General features: G+C 39.1%; 1 protein-coding gene across 2 annotated transcripts in view; it reads right to left on the bottom strand.

Annotated features, from left to right (window-relative positions):
• The window catches only part of STAG1 (stromal antigen 1), a 127,120-nt gene that overhangs the window by 39,851 nt on the left and 68,329 nt on the right, over positions 1-18,940 (bottom strand). For both annotated transcript variants that reach the window (XM_048955396.1, XM_048955397.1), the window contains 6 exons: positions 14,253-14,351; positions 11,329-11,408; positions 8,368-8,475; positions 6,092-6,206; positions 2,638-2,755; positions 1,462-1,565 (listed from right to left, as the gene is read on the bottom strand). In XM_048955396.1, the coding sequence (XP_048811353.1) occupies positions 1,462-1,565; positions 2,638-2,755; positions 6,092-6,206; positions 8,368-8,475; positions 11,329-11,408; positions 14,253-14,351 (624 nt within the window). The remainder of the gene's footprint in view (positions 1-1,461; positions 1,566-2,637; positions 2,756-6,091; positions 6,207-8,367; positions 8,476-11,328; positions 11,409-14,252; positions 14,352-18,940) is intronic.

Consider the following 18,940-nt stretch of genomic DNA (forward strand, 5'->3'; position numbering starts at 1 on the left):
AGCATTCTGATGAGCTAGAAGCAAATGCAGCTAGCAACTCAGATTTCACCTTGTAACAACCCAGTCATATTCTGATGACCTAATATTGCTATTCAGCAGTGCTATTAATTAAGCTGGATCCCTAGGGATGATCTTGATGCTACTTTGACCATCCTTCAGAAAGCGAAGGGTTTTGTTTTTTTACCTTTGTAAAACTATAGACAGCAAAAATCTAGGAGTAATCATTTTGCTGAATTTAAGTCAACTAAAATGTAGATCTGAGAGAGAAAATTACAGACAGCTTACAGTACCATTATTTACTGTTCAGACAGAATACAAATGTGAAAGTGTCCTCAAATTTAAAGATGAGTTGCCTCCTGTAATGGCTTAATGCTTTTACTAATGCAGCAAATGTTCACACACACATGTACATTTGAGTAAGTGCTTTTGTAGACTGCCCTCTCATCTCTGAGATGTTTTAATAAATCAGGAATTTCTTAGAATATTCTTTATAAAGCAAGGTACAAAAAGCGTTGAAATCGATGGCTTCCTGGAAATTCTCTGGGATGCAGTTTTAGGACACGAAGCTCATCTACTTCTAGTACATAAAAATTAAGCAGCTAAGTAACCGTCTTTAGTTTAGCAATAAGGAGTCCTTAGTGTGTCTCTAGATTTCATCTACAATATCTGTCTCTTTCTTTATTAGTTATGACTATTCGGAAGAAAACCTAACAGAAGTACCAGTGGTGGTACCTAACAGAAGTCCACGTGGTTTATTTCATTATAGTCTAACTTAAGTAAGAGGAGGACTAAGAAAATCAGACAAATATGTTTGGGAAGCTGAAACTGAATGCTGTATTTACAGAGAATAAAAATTAAAGCCTATTCATCACCCTGACCTTGTAACTTATGCTGAAATGCTTACAAGAGCATACGTAGCCTTAGGAATGGAACTCAACTGATGGAGAGCCCCACCAGTCATTGTATAATAAATAAAAAAGGTATCTAGATAGGAATACAAACATTATTTCAGATTTAAAAAATGTCTGGGCACTCAAGGAAAAAGGTCAAAGTGAATGGATATATAAATTCCCAGAAGTATTCAAGCTGGAAGGAACCTTGCAAAGTGCCAGTCCTACCCCTCCTGCTCAGAGCAGGCAGCTCCATTCATCAAAAGAAAGCTCAAATTAAAAAAAAAAAAAAAAAAAAGACATTTTCATAAACAGAATATAGAATTATACAGTGGTTTCGGTTGGAAGGGATCTTTATGATCATTTAATTCCAACCCCATTGCTATTGGCAGGGACATCTCCCACTACACAAGTTTGTTCATATTTATTACTTCTCCTTAAAAGTGTGCATACAAAAAACTGATTATAAAAATTTCACTTAGAAGTGTTAAAATATGGCTTTATAGAAAAGTATTTCATGTTAATACATTAACACAAATAGTTCTGAGCTACCCATTATGGTCCTACTTACTCTTTTGCCAGTGCCTCTGCCAACGGGAGGGTGTGCTTCAGCAGCCTGTCTGATTGTACACACCATCAGCTCAATCAGAGCACTCTCCTGACGGTCAGACATGGCTATGAAGAAAAATGAACAACAAAGATCAGCTTTGATGACTCTGAAAGAAATCTTAAAGACAGCAAATGTGTGAACACAGTTGTAAAACACAGGAGAAACAACAAAAGAGACCATCTCATTTTGTTCAGTTTATGAAACCAAGGCTTGCTTGCTCACTCTCAGCAACCTCAAGTTGAATATGGCAGAACTGAAGTTAAGTCCAGAGAAAGGCAGTCTGGAAAAATGATGAAGGGGATTATTAACAAAGATCTACAAAATTCTGAGTGGCATGGAGAACGTTTATAAAACACTCTCACCATCATGCAGAATTAAGTACTTCTGATCACGTCTCAAGGGCCACACCTGACTAGACTATATAGAAACCTAAATGAACCAAAGTGCCAGCTCCTCTCCTAAGGAAATCACCATATACATAAAAGGTACACAAGTGTAACAGGGAAATACCAGAAGTTGAGGTGAAACACAGAGATGACTGGCGCACTGTGCAAGGAAGCAGTGAGAGAACACTGTTATTTCTGACACCTTAACTGCTGTGAAGGTTTATAGAGAAGACTCCTGAAATAATATAAAGATCTTTAATGACATTATCATTAGGAAATCTTTGCCACCCATCTCCTTGGCTACCTGACAAAGCAGATACAGAATTAATGGTGAAAAAATTCACTCAATTAATTTCTTCTAATAATTCAAGAGGGTTTAAAATTGTCTGCAAAAGCTCCGTATTTAATACCACCTGAAGTTTTTGTTTACTCAAAACTGTGTTAGTTACTTAATTTACTTAAATGTTCACGTATACACTAGTCATTTAAATGCTCAAACAAGAATCTTAGCCTTTAATATAAAGCAACAACACTACAGCAGACTTCATGAGTTGAAAAACGCAATATAAAACTTCTCCTTTTGAAGACAGATGCATTAGAAGTGGATTAAAATCTAAGTTGCCCTTTCTCAAATATGCTTTCGAAACAAATCACAACATAAGCACTTCTATCTGCCACAGTGAAACACCTTTTTAAGTCATAACAAGCAATAAAGTGCAATATCAGTACAGTAGAGAGGTTAAACAAATACCTTCCTCTCCTTGGACTGGCTCCTCCAAGAGCAATTCTGTCATGCATTCCCAATCTTTCAACAGTTCTTGAGAGCTCTCCCACAAACTGTCCACCAAATAGGCTGCATGTTCATGCAACTACAAAATCAGAAGCACTGGTCAGTACAGCGTTCAGGTACGAGCAGTTGTTCCTCAGCGGTCACAGTCATTACGGCACGGACAACGTCCATGGGCACGTATTTGTAAATAAGTGGGAAAGAAAATTCAGTTTTAAACTAGCTCTGGAAGGCTTTCTTTCATCTGAATGATACAACTGCATGGCAGTGGGCATATGCCTTATTGGAAAATGGATAACAACAAATGGAGCTTGTCTTTCAGTAAGCAGCTTGATTGTGAAAAATTTCCATTTTCTCACATTCCCACTGTGCTATAAGAAGAGATGGTGAGACAATACTAGGAGGAGGTTCTAATACATTCTTTCTGAACAGGCATTTATTTTTCAGTGCAGAACATGGATATGGAAATATTTTTCACTTTAATATAACATTCAGTATTACAACGAGTGGGACAAACAGTAACAGAATGGAAATGTGTGCAGTGGTGTTTATATTACAACTAATTGCTGAAGTAGGAATACACAATCATAGAATGAAATCACCAAGATTGGAAAAGACCTCCAAGATTATCTAGTCCCACCATCCACCTACCACCAGTATTTCCCACTAAACCATGTCCCCTAGCACCACATCTACAGGTTTTTTGAACATGTCCATGGACAGTGACTCCACCAGCTCCCTGGGCAGCCTGTACCAGCCCGACTGCTCTCTCAGAGAAGAATATTTCCTAACATTCTACCTGAATCTTCTCTGGCACAACTTGAGGCCATTCCCTCTAGTCCTATTGAATTACAAGGGAGAAGAGGCCAACCCCACCTCACTACAACCTCCTCTCAGGGAGTTTTAGAGAGAGTGATACAGTCTCCCCTGAGCCTCCTCTTCTCCACCCTGACCCCCCTCACAGCTCTGTTGCCCAGGGCCTCAATGTCTCTCTTGCAGTAAGGGGCTCAAAACAGAACACAGCACTCAAGGTGTGGCCTCAGCAGTGTGAGTACAGGGGAGGATCACTTCCCTGTTCTTGCTGGCTGTAATATTTCTTATACAAGCCAGAATGCTACTCGTGTCCTCGGCCACCTGTGCACACTGCTGGCTCACTGCTGGCTCACGTCTGGCTGAGCGGTGACCAACACCCCCAGGTCATTTCTTCCACAAAGTCTTCAAACCCATCTGCCCCAACCCTGCTGCACTGCCTGGGGCTGTGGCCAAAGTGCAGGACCCAGCTCTTGGTCTTGCTGAACAAGGCTGGTTTAACCACACAGTTCAACAATACATCAATAATTGAGACAGAACAATTACAAGTTTAGGAATATGGTAAATCCAAAATAAGACACTTTTTTGTTAGCATTACATTCATTTAAATTTTGAAATAAGCTCTACAATGGCTAATCCTCATCTCTCAGAAATAAGTAGTGGAAATCCTAATGAACTCAGGGGATATAGATTTAATGTTAACTTATGTTTAATTGCAAAAAATGGCTCTGTGTGAATAGCCACAACTATTCTTAACTGAGAAAGCAATCCACAGACTTCCACTTATTTATAAATCAATCTGTAGCCACCATCAAAAATTAACAAGCATAACATGCAAAGCTGATTCGTTTGCCAGACATGGGAATGGCTGCTGAGTTGAAGAACATCTAAGAGCTTATGGAAGGTGGTGCCAATACATCTTTGTACTTTTCTATACATCACAGAACCTTCTGGTCCTTCTCACAGCATTACCTTTACAGCCTTCTGAATGCACCCTCTCAGACTGCAGTGCTTAAATCTTCTCATTCTGTGCTGGTGGAAACTTTCAGATAGCTAACTCTACTAAAATTGGAGTCAGAATATTCTAATTTGTTGGTAACAACTTTCTCAAGAATAGCAATAGCAAAAGCTAGCCCTGACACCTAAGCGGTCTCAGCAAGCAGCATATGGCTTATGTGGGAGAGTGCTCTGTTGATCAGGACTTTGGGAAGGAAGCTGGGTTTCTTCTCTCCTCGGAAGAATGGAGAAGATAATTCTAGGTAACTCCCCACCACACACACTCAGGTTTAAGGCATGAAGAACACTGAGTATGATAATTCAGCACAGCTGCTCTATCAGCAGATACAGCTTCTAGTGAGGAACAGGATACGCATGAACAGCAACCCTGACATCAAAGTCTGAAAGAACTTTTTTGTCCAAAGGAGGCAAATAAGCCCATTTGCTTATACTGCATCTGCAGAACAAACATTGCTCCTCCTCTGACAGGTAGCAATGTTCCGTCCAGTCCTGTTGGCTTCTAAGTTGTTTTAAACAATGTTAACATTGACACTATACCTAAATGTTATCTTTCTTTCAGCATCTGATTGTTTCTTTTCATCCTCACAGTCAAGTCTCTTGTTCAAACCCTAATAACAATTCAAATACCTGGTTTGAATCAAGTACCTTTCCTTCTGCTTTTTATACAAAATGTACATTCTGTTGAGAAACATTTGTCATTCCTTTCTTTCAGTCTTCCTTTGCCATCTATTAATTACTGAATCAAATGTATCATCTTTAAACCTTTTTCCCACAGTATCTTCAGATTATCCTGTACCTGTCAGTTCATCTTTTCCAGTTTTCTTCCATTCAAATGCTATTCCTCACCTAAATTACTGTTAGCACTTCTAGCTTAATGCTTTGCATACATTTGACCTCTACAGACTGCAGGCACAATCCAATCCTGAATGGGGTCATCAAACACTGAAGTTATTGTACATATACCTACATTGTCCACCCTCAGCTGTTCTCAAGATGCAGCTATAGAAAGCCCTGAGCAACCTCACCCAATCTCATACCTGTCTCCACTTTGACCTAAATTGCCCCTCAGATCTTTTCCATTCCAAATTACTCTATAACTCTAATTATAAATTTTGTTCCTTTCTGGTTTAAATAATTTCACTTTACAAAGAATAAACTCTAGAAGTACAATCTTCAGTCAACTTATCTGAAACAACCCCAGCCAAACAATAACATTTCTATGTTGCAATGACACCTAGAAGCGACTGCATTACCAGCAGTGCAGTAGTGACTATTTGGAGACATGCAAGAGCATAATAAAACATGGAAAAGATTTTAGACTGAATTGCTTGACTGATAGTGAGATGGGGGACAGTGTAAAGAGCATAAGGTATTTCAGAGATTAGTAAACAACGAACAACTTATTATGTTGTTGACATAACAACTTATGTTGATATGTCACTACTGAAATTCACAGAATCACAGAATTGTAGGGGTTGGAAGGGACCTCCAGAAATCATCGAGTCCAACCCCTCTGCCAAAGCAGGTTCATTGCACCAGGTCAATTCCAGTTTCTATTAAATGTGTAAATATTAAAAACATATATTTTTACCTCACTTTCAAGAAAGAAAAGAACCAACATTCTAATGAGGTTTCCATTTGGACTATTTCGTCCTCTCCTCTTTGCTAGAGCCTCTTCAGCTTGGGGATCATGTCTGCTGAACAGTCTAAAAATAAGCAAAAGGAGCTAACATGTTTATCAACACAAATCTCATTTACTCCATAACATGAACATTCATTCTTGATATAGCAGATTGGTTCATAAAGTACACTGAAAGTACGCTAAGCTACTTTTTTCAACAGAAAGAGGGCATGACCAGGCTAAAGGGGTGAATTTGTCTTCTGAGTCTTCAAGTTCTTAGGCCTGGAGAAATTTCATACAGGAAAAAGCTCTCCAGAACATATTTATATAGAAGAACTTTGCACAGCTTTATATATTTGCATAATTGATGTAATTATTAAGCTATCAAATCCTACAGCACTGGTAGCATTTACTCCAGTAGTGCTTTAAGAACTAAGGCTGAATCTTCACTGCTACAGTGACCACAGGATGTGGTATAAGCAAACTTGACAAACTTCAAGTATCAGTAGCAGCATAAATGATAAAGCAAGCTAACTGACAAGTTTCTTGGTTCTCTTTAAAATGTGCATTATACATTCTGCAGTGAGCTCCAAAGTACTGTCAACACTCCCATTTCATAGCTTACAGGGATCTCAGATATGCCTACGTTTCAGTTACACTGACTGTTCTACTTTGTGAAGTTTGAAAACTGCACCTTGCTCTTACTGCGTCCACAAAGCACATCCTAAATGTGAAAAAATATCCTGATTTTGCTCCTAGAATTAAATTAAAAGAGAAGGAGTTGCACAACAACTTTGCATTTTAATTGAAGACATCTCTCTCTCTTGTCTCTACCAGGTAAGAGACAAGCATCTCAACAGGTGCTGAAATATCTTAAACATTCACCTCAAGGCCAACTCAGTGATTTTCCACATTATTTGCTTTCATTTGCTAACTACAGAGAGAAACTATTGACCAGCTTACACTCAGAAAGCAGCATTAAAATGCATAATCAGGTTACATCCCACCCCAAATGCTTTAAGTAGAGACTCTAAGTCATTTAAAATGGAACACCAGCTCTTAGATGTTAGAAGAAACCAAGAGAAATAAGACATTTTTTCCTCAAGGCTATTTCCTTTGAGACATATCAATAGAACACGGCATACTATTCCATTGTAAAGAAAAGTAAGGATGAAGTTTTGTCTTGACACTAACATACAGATATGCCTTCAGACAAAGTCTTTTACCCTCTAGGCATTTTACAGAACTATTTTTCACATATTAGTTTATAAAGGAATCTCAGTATGCAGTTTTAAAAACAAAGCAATACAAGAAACAGTGACCATTTTCTTGTAAAACACTATGTGGGACATTAAATGTAATTGAATTTTGGAAATACATTCCCTGAAACAAACGTCTCTTCACAGAGATGGAATTCCAGTAATCCACCAACAGGAGCTTACACTTACAATGTGGATTTGTGAATCACAAATAAACCACTGTGAATAAAAGAACACCAGCAAAGGAAAACAGATATTTTTTAATTCATCATCTTCTGCCACGGCAAGAAAAATTACAAAAGCTGGATTTTGGTAGAAATACTCTGTAAGTATATTAAAGAATGTAGGGAAAATAAAATCACTGCTGAAAGACTTGAGTGCAAACACCAACATCAGAAAGTTAATGGCTCTGGTGTGGCAATGTCCTGCTCACAGTCACCAGCAGTATGATTCACTCCATGGAAACACTGGCTCATTTCCTTTGGCACAGTGGTTATAGGAAAGATGGAATAAAGGTGTAACATGTTTTTAGAGGATGTCAGCGAGTTTAGAAACAATTTTATTTGTCATTAATACACAGAAACCTTTCAAGTTCATGATTTTGAGATAAACTGGTTTAGAATTCTGTAAAAATAATGACTGCATACCAGGTGGAGTGTCAGGGCTGGACAGGTCCTATACTATTATGACAGTAATCCAGTAAGAACTGCAGGATTTAAAATTATTCTTAATAGAGATACGTGAAGCATTTAGGCTGTGAGGAGTTAGCATGGTTACCTGGACATTAGAGCAAGATAAAGGGAAATCCAGTTTCCTCAAGTTTTTAGGTTTTCATTTTAAACACGAGCGTAAGTCTGCGTTTCAAGTTAAACACCTAACTTGCTAATATTGGTGTATTTTGGCCAACTGCTTGTTTTCCTTTTGACACTACCACTAGCAGGGAGCAGTTCACAACCTGGGCTTCTTCCATGTTAATGGATAACTTACTTTTTATGAAGGAATTCTCCAGCTGCCACTGCAACAGGCCGGTGTGCCGAATACACTAAGTGATAAACATTCTCACAGTCTTCATTTGACAGAGCTTCTTCACTTCCACTGAAACAGGCAAAAAGCAACACTGAACTGAAACAGATGTTTGGTTTTAATCCCCTTACCTCCCATAACTTACTTTTGACAGCTACAAGACTGTTTCCTTTGTACAAAATCCTAGGCAGAGGAACTGAATTCAAAGATCTTTGATTTTAAATACAGAAACATTTAAAGGCTTTGTAAGACTGAAAATCTGTCTGATGTTCTTCTCTCAGTTGTATCAGCATACACAGTAATTAATGTAAAAAAATTCATCACTGCTTACAAGTCTTGCCAACTTAATTACCATCACACTAACTACAGTATACATGCTGTAGGATACCAAACACTTATTATTATTCCCAATTCCTGCTCAGAGGGCCAGGCCAGGCAGTAAAACTGCCTCCAGTATAGGAGAAGTTGCAGAAATTCACTGGACAAAGGCAGCAGAAAATGAAATCAGATTAGATCATGGAGTGGGGGACACAAGCAGCTCGGAGCACGTACCAATAAAATCAACACGTCATCACTTCAAGATTGAATCATGATGTGGGTTTAGAACTACAATAATGCTGATAAAATAAAATGTCCATCACTCTTACAGCAGTTACTGTGCTCACTATATGCACTCATTTTCAATATCAAGGAAAAGAATCTGATCATACCATACTGTGCTGGATTCAAAAATCATTAAAAGTTTATTTTCTGTAATTATTTGTTAACAATAACAAGTCAACTTTTACTCTTTGTAGGTAAACAACATAGCTGGAGCTTCACAGAATCACAGGATGGCCTGGGTTGCAAAGCACGGTGCTCATCCAGCTCCAACCCCCTGCTGTGTGCAGGTCACCAACCAGCAGCCCAGGCTGCCCAGAGCCACATCCAGCCTGGCCTCGAATGCCTGCAGGGATGGGGCATCCACAGCCTCCTTGGGCAACCTGTTCCAGTGCCTCACCACCCTCTGGCTGAAAAACTTCCTGCTAATATCCAACCTAAACCTCCCCTGTCTCAGTTTAACACCATTCCCCCTTGTCCTTCCACTACCCACCCTTGTAAACAGCCGTTCCCCCTCCTGTTCATACGCTCCCTTCAAGTACTGGAAGGCCACCATGACATCACCCCGCAGCCTTCTCTTCTCCAAGCTCAACAAGCCCAGTTCCCTCAACCTTTCCTCACACAGAGCTGCTCCAGCCCTCTGCTCATCTCAGCACCTCCTTTGGACCCGCTCCCAGAGCTCCACGTCCTTCCTGTGCTGGGGGCCCCAGGCCTGGATGCAGTGCTGCAGATGGGGCCTCACAAGAGCTGAGCAGAGGGGGACGATCACCTCCCTCCCCTGCTGGCCGCCCCTTTTTAATGCAGCCCAGAACTCTGCTGGCCTTCCGGGCTGCAAGTGCAAATTTCTGCAACTTCTAAATTTCAGACAGATTCTGAATGCACATAAACATAAAATGTTTTTATGAAACGGAGGAACATTTTCACTTTTCAGCACTATTCTTGAAAAATGTGATAGGTAATGGAACTGTAAGTATATTCTACCAATGATATCACTGACACTGCATATAGGAATAGTATTACTTCTCTCCCAGTTTAGTCAGCATTCATCAGAAAAACATGTCCATGACAGGACTCTATATGCCTCATTCGCTATTTTTTTTTGTTTGTTTGTTTACAATTATTTTTAAGTTATTATTCCCCATCATAATTGTTCGTAACATCTTTTTCAGAGCTCCTACCTGCCAGAATACTGCCCTGTGCTGTTTGATGTGACCCATATCCTTCAGCTCCTAAACGCATCAGCTATGTTTTAATCACACAACCAAAGAGAAAACAGGGCAGGAAAAAGAGTGAACTGAACACATTTTGCTTTAAAAATCTTACTGTATTCCCAAACAATCCTAATAACAAAGGAGAAAGATATGTTCTACATCTTGTTTGTGATCTTATTTGTAGTATTTGCTTTAAAAACATAAAAGAAGAGATTATCCTTAACAAGTCAAATATTACAATATCTGCAAAGCAGTGCTACCTATAGTGCTAAAGTAGCTACCCAGTGCTACTTTACCCATAGGTAAAGAAAAAAAATCAAGCCTATACTTTTTTTTACCACGAATAAATACTAGTCTAATCTTTCATCCAAATTGTGCATGCCCAAAAGATTCTTCAAAGTGGGGTGAATGAGTATAAAATATGATGCAGGAATTCTATACATGCTTGTAGCACATTTCAGTGAGCTTAGGAAAAGTTCCTGCTGTAATCAGCTTGCCCTTAGAGACATATTGTTTCAAGCAGTGTAGGCAAGGGATGATTACACACAGAATGGAACTTTGTATCAGGGATGCCACTGTACCTGTATAAGGAAAAGCCAGGACCTGGAAGCACATATCCTGCTTGGCCAAGTGTTTTAAACTGCAGATCGCCAGCACTTCCTCACCATAACCCCAATCAGGGTATTAAAGATAGTATCTCCTCTCTGTCAGCTTATTTGCTAGATGACTCTCTGTTCAGCTATGCTAGATAATCAAATCTCCTAGCACAAGACCTTTTTTAGTTACTACTGAAGTTATCTCTGCAGATATAACCATGTCTTTTGGGAAAGACAATCATTTCACCCCTGGCAAACAATATAAATATCCACTGGCATTTTTCCTCAACAGTAAATGCATCAAAACAAATAATCTCAATAAATCACCTATTTTATTTCCAGGGGATCAAGTATTTTATTTTAGCTTCTTTACTATAATACTACATATTCAGTTCAACTTATTAGTAAATGTAAAGTAATATAGTGAATTCATAGCACAGGTGAAGAAATAAAGTTAACTACATATTATTGGCTTAGGTAACTTTCAGAGAGAAAACACTTATTTTAAGAATACTCACTGAAGTATTAGTGTGACTAATCGAATGGCTTCCACAGCAACGTCGTACTCCTTATCAAGTGTCATTGATACAATGCGGTCCTGGAAACGAACGTTATTGCAGGGATGAAACAAAAGCACACAAATCGCTATCAGATTCAGAAGCCCACAGGCATAAATGCTCCTGAGGAGAAAGATCTTTCAACAGGAAACGTGAAAATCCTTTCATGTCGTTCAATCATCAAATGTACATCTTAGACAGCTGTGCACCATGTGCAAAATGGAACAACAGGCTCGTATACATGAATGGAATAAAATACTGAAGAAAACAGTCCTTACTCTTTTGTGTTTTCCAAGAAACAAGTAAGCAAACTTTGAAACTAGAATGCTGTTCTCCACCGGTCTGGAAGAGAACTAACTGCACACAGAGAGCCAGAACACAGGGATAAAACTCCTTTTCTATCTCTAAAGAAGGCCTGGGAGAGAAGGGCTCTTCTTGCCTGCCTACAGAGCAAAAGGTAATCCCTGATCCTGGGTCTTGCAAACAGACTGATGTGACAATATGTCCTCATCCAAAAAGACCATTCACTCAATTTTGCCAACAACATCAGGCCTAGAATCAACATCATGGACATGATATTTCTTATTTTATTGCCAGAATCTCTCTGCAATGGAACCTGTCAGACAGATACTACAGCCTTTGAAAATGAGACCCTAGCACCTAATGTCGCTGGAAGATGAAATTTCAGAGGTTTAGCAAGTTACAAAACCCAGCTGCTCAATCTCCTCCAACAGAAATTTTCCATGCAGCGGAATGGGTCACATCTGCATTTATAACCTGAAATATTAATTTAAACTGTGAAGATCTCTTTGCATTATGTATTATCACCATGAACAAGATAGGCTGAAGAGTAAATCTACCTCCTGGGGACACGGGGACAGCATTCTGCAAAAGTCAGGGATGAGGGGCAGCAGTTAAGCTGCTGCAGCTAAATCTGATGCCGACTTTGTCACTGACTGTAAAAGAATTAACCTGTATCTTTTCTATGTAGAAATTAATGTTTGCATCAGACAGGACTTCTTGGTAGAGAACAGAAGCGTCTTTGATGGATGAATGCATGAACATGGACAAAGCTGGTTTTGTGTTCTATGTGGACAAAACTTACTTTCGAGCTTATCAACTACGCCTAGCAACACAGAAAGCCATAAGGAATATGTATCTACCCCCCATCTGAAAAGTGCCATCATTACATCACTCCCACAGACATCTAGAACGTGCTACAATATTAACAACCCAATGCAAGTAATTCTGGAACAAATTAACATGCCAGGAGATCTCGAGAGAGATTCCTATTGACGGCTTGAATGGATTGAGCTGAATCTCAGCTGAATGTGCAGCTTGATTCAGTTTTAATGAGGAAATACACATAAGCAGCCATGGAACTGAGAACAGCATTTAGCATTTTTCTGGAGATCTATCTAGCATTTCTGGTCGTCCTGAGATCTTAAGCAAACAAGATTTATACAGGCATTACAAAATCAGTCAGAGGCCTGCAGCTTCTACTGTCTGTTACTCAGGTAAGTCATCTGTGAGAGGAAACTGTCTTTAGTGCAACAGACATAGAAACCAATTTTATAAAATTACAAGAACACAAGCACTGCAGTGAACATACAAAATGATGTATTTCATCTTCCACCTGGAAGTCATACCTAGCTCATTCCTGACGGATATTTATTTAACTTGCCCTTAGAAACCTCAAATGAAGGAGATTCCATCGCTTCCCAAGTAGTCTGCTGTTATACAACTATCAGTTTGGACAAAAAGCCTTTCTTAAAATCCAAGACTTAACTGCAGTGTAAGTATTTTCTTCTCCATCTCTCAAGTCAATGTGGCAAAAGGCAGATTAGCATTGTATTTATCAGGTGTTTATGTAGAATAAAGATATGGCTAATTTCCTCTATTTTGTGCTTTTCTTTTTCAAGTGGAGGATTTAACTATATCTGCAATGACAAACACAACCAGTGAAGCAGTATAAAATCAACAGAGAGAAGTTTTTCAGTCTGCTGCACAGTACTTATTTATGAGTATTTCAGCATCCACTTCTTTCCCAAAGAGGATTTCTCATCAGCATTATAATCATGATTTAAACAAAACCAAATTCCATTGGTTGTTTCTTAACCAGTTTTCTGTTCTCCAAAACACAAAAGTGATGGCAGAAGGTGCCTGCTGACAGGGTGAGTGCTCCAAAGCTTTCTTCTCACAGCATCCAAACAGAAGCAGTGACGGCATTCCTAACTCATCTCTCCAGATAATTCACTTGTGCAGTAAAGCAGTTATGCAAAAAAGTGAACTAACGTCCACATTCTCATTAAGATATTAAGCAAAAACCCAGTGTGTTTGTGCTAGTTTAAATGAAAAAAGAAAAAATGAAAAGGGGAAAAAAAAAAAAGGAAATATTCCTCCAGTACTGATCTCCTATGCAGGCTATTCATGGCAAGCTAATTGTCTAAAAATGCAATGCAAACTCCCATTACAGAGGTTCTATTTAGCTCAGCAATGTATCGTGGTGCAGATCAAACTTCCTCCAAACACAAGCACAAATAGAGCAAAAAAAGCTGTCCTAGAGACTGCTTTTTTAGTTTGTTACTTTCACGTTTATTGTAGGTGTGAAACACTGCACAAATACTTGACATTCAACAAATCTAAAATTAAATTAGCACAAGCAGATTAAATAACAACAATGAATAAAGAGCAATAATACATACAGATAAATAATCACCTTGGCCAAGCCAGACAATTCATAAAAGATAAACGCTGTGAAATTAATTTGTCTTAATCTCAGCAGTCAGGAACAGTTTTGCATTTGTATGTCAAGACCACAACACAACGAGCAAGATCACATGCTTATTTCAAGTACTCCTCCCAGAAATTGTACTTCCTCTTACCTTGAATCTATTAGTGAACAGCTCCAGTTTTGGAAATAACTCTCTGTTGGTATACAGACTTTGGAGAGCTTTCAAACACTTCAACCTCACTTCACCTTGCTAAATAAAACACATTAAGATTAGCTGATGTAATATCCTAATCAAATCCGCATGAATACCAAGTAATATCATTCTGTAATTTGTTTAATGTTCATTTAAAATTTTATGCTGATATGTTGCCAAAGCCAAGCTGCAGTTCAGCTAAAGATCAAAAAACCACATGTGCAGCTGCCTGCAAATTTAATTTTTCTATTTGCATATACAAAGAATTTAATGTGCCCTCACTTTAACTTCTGTATCTGTTTCCCTTTCAAGTAATAGCACAGTTCAAAAAGACCCAAAAGGCTGTAAACAAATAGAAAACAAAGATATCTGACTTCAAGGTGGTTGGTGAGAAGGCGCTGCAGCAATTTATCTTTAGTCTACAAACGTTTTCCTCCCAATACCTATTGTTTAAAATCAATGTACAAGAAGACAGAGCACAGTCTACATGTAGCACACAAAAACAAGTCATCTCTAAGCCATCATCTGTCCAAACAATAGGCATAACAAACACACACCAATTTTCTTTCTCTGCAACTTTCTAAAGCCCATCGCAGGCCATGCACAGGAAGGATGAATGGGCTGAGGAAGCAGGCTGCCAACACAAAGCATCCAAGCCACAGCCTGAGGAGCCACCAGCAAGGACAGCAGCTTATGTTTTGCTGTCATCATGCAGGCATCCTGTAGGCAGCAGCTCATTCCCAGTGACAGTTTTGATAGGGATTGCTTTGATCTGGTTGGCTGTAGGCAGGAAACACAGACACTGTGCCTATAGATCACAGTTTGTCACCTATAGGAATGCTGGAGATAAAGGGAAGGGCTGGGTCCTCTGGGTACCTCCATGTTATCTGTCTAGCTGCAGACACAGCTCAGCTCATCTGTAAAGCCCTGGTAAATGGGGTGTTCTTGTCAAAAACACGTGGAGGTAGCCAAAGGGTTATTTACACAAACCTGCTTTTCGTTTCTGAGCCTATTCTGTAATCGAGTCTGTATTTAAAAAACCACTCCTTCAAAAAGACTAAAATCTGGGTGAACATTCAGAGGCAGACGTACAAATAGAAGATAAAAATCCATTTTTTCAGTTTCCACTCATTTCATAAATTGCAACTGAAGAGGGAAAAAAGTTGAAAGGAGGATTTGCAGAAGAACTTTTCACTGAAGAACGACTGTTCTGACAAATCGTCTCTACTTCTCTGAAGAGTTTCTAAGCACTCGTGCTCTACTAGAGATCTTTTCAACTACTGCAGAGTTGGTCAGTGGGATGACAGTTCTGTTTATACGATCCATTGCAAAACCTTTCAAGGTACAGAAAATAATTGTCTTGAAGAAAAAAGTTTATGTGGATGTCAGCAACTGATAAGCAAACACAGAGAAATGCTGCTTGTCATTCTTTATTTAATGGCACTTATTGCCATGGTACCAGAATCGGTGTTTCCTCAGCTGTGAAATCCTGGCATTTTGAAAGGCCAGGATCTCTGGAGTTATCACTAATCATTAGAAGAGGATGTAAGCTTCCTACAGCCTTAGCTTACTTAGCAACAGAGGATCTGTATCAGTTCTGGCACGTAATGAACATTACAGAGCAAAAGTGAGGCAGCCGGTCTAGCTACAGCTGCCCTGAAGACTGTCCTGCTTGTGAGCAGATGTCCTGATGTTCAACGAGTGCTGGAGTCTCAAAATGCAAAGCTCTAAACTGGTCAAAGACAGAAAAAATAAGTGTCAACAGCAACACGAGTTGAGGATTGCAGTGCAGCTAGTGCATAGCCAGCACTGATGTGCCTGCTGACTTCACCAGCACCATGGACCAGGCTCTCAGAGTTTAGTTCAGACTTTACACAGAGGGTCTCTAAATGACTTAGGAGAGCAGACTAACCAAGGTAAATAGAAACTGGAACAGTGAACATTTGGTACTTGCATAGGCTGCCAGGAGACTGAAGTTGAGACATTAACAAAGGCACAATGAAGCCAGCTAATCTACTGCTGCTAACCAGAGCCAAGGAAGAAGACAAGTGACTGCAAAGCTAGGGGAGCAGCAGCGGAAGAAAGAAAGATACGTGGTCCCTTTGTCTGAGAGTAAAGGCACAGGAGACACAGAGGCAGCCTCTGTAGATGACTGCCCTTCTCAGTAGGCAAACAGGAGAAGACTTACTGTCTCTGATAACAGAAAGGTCTGTTTTTAAACTGGTGATCAAGGTTGGAATTCATCACTCTGGAGCGGAAGAAGCACAACAGCTTGCTAGTCTTGTTACAGAGGTTTTAAAAGAGTCATGGAGATCAGTGACAGAAACCCACGACTAAGCATAAATAGGAGTGACCTGGACAAGAACGTAAGAAAGGCAAAAGTGAGGCTGTACGTACAGATGCCACACTGAAATCCAGAATGAAAGAGGGAAAATGATCCACAAACCATCAATATGCCTGACAGAAGATGTTTACTGTGTAACTATGAGAATCATTCCAAGTACAGAAAGTGAGCATTAATTTGAGATTCTAACATGCCAAATATTTTGTGGAAAAGAAACACAGCAAGAATTTCCAGCCTAGGAAGGGTGGAAACATTCATGTTCAAATAATTCCTAAGAATTAGAATATGAAGGAAAGGTACAAACACACTGATGCTGGACAAGGACAGAAAGAGTGTTACGTAACCAAGAGATTAACTTATTTAACTCAACAACTCAAGGTCAAGCACAAGAGTGATAAATTAAAAAAAAAAAAAAAAAAAAAGAAAGCAAGCAAAAGGCCCAAGCACAGTAGGGTTAGACAGAAAAGGCAATAAAGAAAGCATTCAGTAAATATGTTCACAACACAACCAAGAAAAGTGACTTTGCTTTGAAGGAAATAGCCACTTTTTCTTAAGTGTGCGGGAAGTAGAAAAAGAAATAATAGAATTATATACAGAATCTTTAGCTTCTGCAAGGACAAACATTTAGTGACGTACACAGCCAGGCATTCAAAAAAGCTGCTAGAGAAAGATGTGGAAAAACCAACAGTTTGGGCATTTTAGGAAATTTTTAGAGAAATATCACAGATCTATTGCACCTTATGTAGGAGAGGAGTAAGCAAGATTACTTCCCAGGTTAGCTTTCAGGCAGACTTCCTTGAATTCTGAGTTGAAGGTTATGTCAACCTAAGAAGGGAAGTATTTGCAATCATGCAATACCTGTAAATCCCACTAAATAAAAGGAGCATTCGTTTCCCAACTACTTCTGTGTAGTAGCATCTATGCTTTACATACAGAAAAAACAAGTCTGAAAGGAAAGTCATTTCCTAAGTAAACAATGGACAAAACAGTTGCATTCTCAGCATCCTGACTGCTACGATCTTTCTTTCCTCAGTTTCATCTTCCAGAAAAACTGTTCTGTTTCCCTCCACCCTTCAATTTCTGGGACACCTGAGCGCTGCAGAATCCTGACTTCAGTCGCACTGCTGTCAGCTCTATGCTTGTCTCTTTCTCCAGTCAAACTGTAATTCTCCTTCTCTCAAAGCTGTTTAATTTAAGAAAGATAGTAAAAATATGTAAATCTAACATTACTTTTCACGAATATCTCCGCACTGGGAATTGTTAATACTTTCACTTGCAATTTGAAATTAGAACTTGAAGCAAAAACATCAAATGTTTCATAACACTGTTAAATAACAAACATTTCTCATATTTCCCCTATTCTTTTTTAAATAACCCTCTAGACACTTCTAACAGTAAAGCAAAATTGCCCCCCTGCTAATGAAGTGAAAAGCAATACATCTGCCCCAGTGCCAGCAGTTTGGGATACTCCACACTTCTCTGGTTGAGCCATGCTCCAGTCCACATTTTCTTTAATACATCTTTCCCAGACCCAGGGCTGTCTGAGCATCCAGAGACACAATTATGTTTTCAAAACAGTTCCATGCATCAATTCAACAGAAGCAAATCAAGACTGCACAGATAAACTCCTTTCATTAAATGATTTTTTAATGCAGCTGTATTCCAGGTTAAACTGTTTTTCAACTCATGCTACCAGATCCACAACAAGGAAAAAAGTAGTAAAAGGAGAGAACTGCAGAATCAGAAACCCCCTACAGATGCTCACTTAAAATCCAGGAAAGGCAGAGGATTAACACTGCCAAAATTTTCCAAATTACAACTAAATCTTTCAGGCAATGACAATGAAAACAAGGCTATTGAGAGACCTTGTGCTTTTGGAAAACTTGCATTTTTTAATTGTTTTCTATTCAATTTTATTTATTTTAAAATAAGTGCTTCTCTTTGCACTTCCCTCCTCAATGTCTCCATCTCTACTCACTTTTTATCTCTTGGTACGAGCGAGATTCAGCTACCTCTGACACTTCCATTCTACTTTCAGCCTGTCTCCTCCAATACAGTAATCATACACTACATCAATAAAAAACACTGCAGAGCATGTATACAGGGATAAAACAGTCTGATTAGCTAGTAGAAAACCCAAGCCTCTTGGGGGACTGCAACCACAGCTACTACAGAGCAGTAGAAATGGAAGAGCAATTCGATGATGCTCCTCTGTGCTTGGTCCAGATGGAATCCTCTCCTGCTTTTTGTTGTTATTTTGTTTAAATGCAACGTTGGTAATTCAGTATTTGTCTAATATGAA

Source organism: Lagopus muta, chromosome 9 (genome assembly GCF_023343835.1).
Source record: "Lagopus muta isolate bLagMut1 chromosome 9, bLagMut1 primary, whole genome shotgun sequence".
Lineage (NCBI taxonomy): Eukaryota > Metazoa > Chordata > Aves > Galliformes > Phasianidae > Lagopus > Lagopus muta.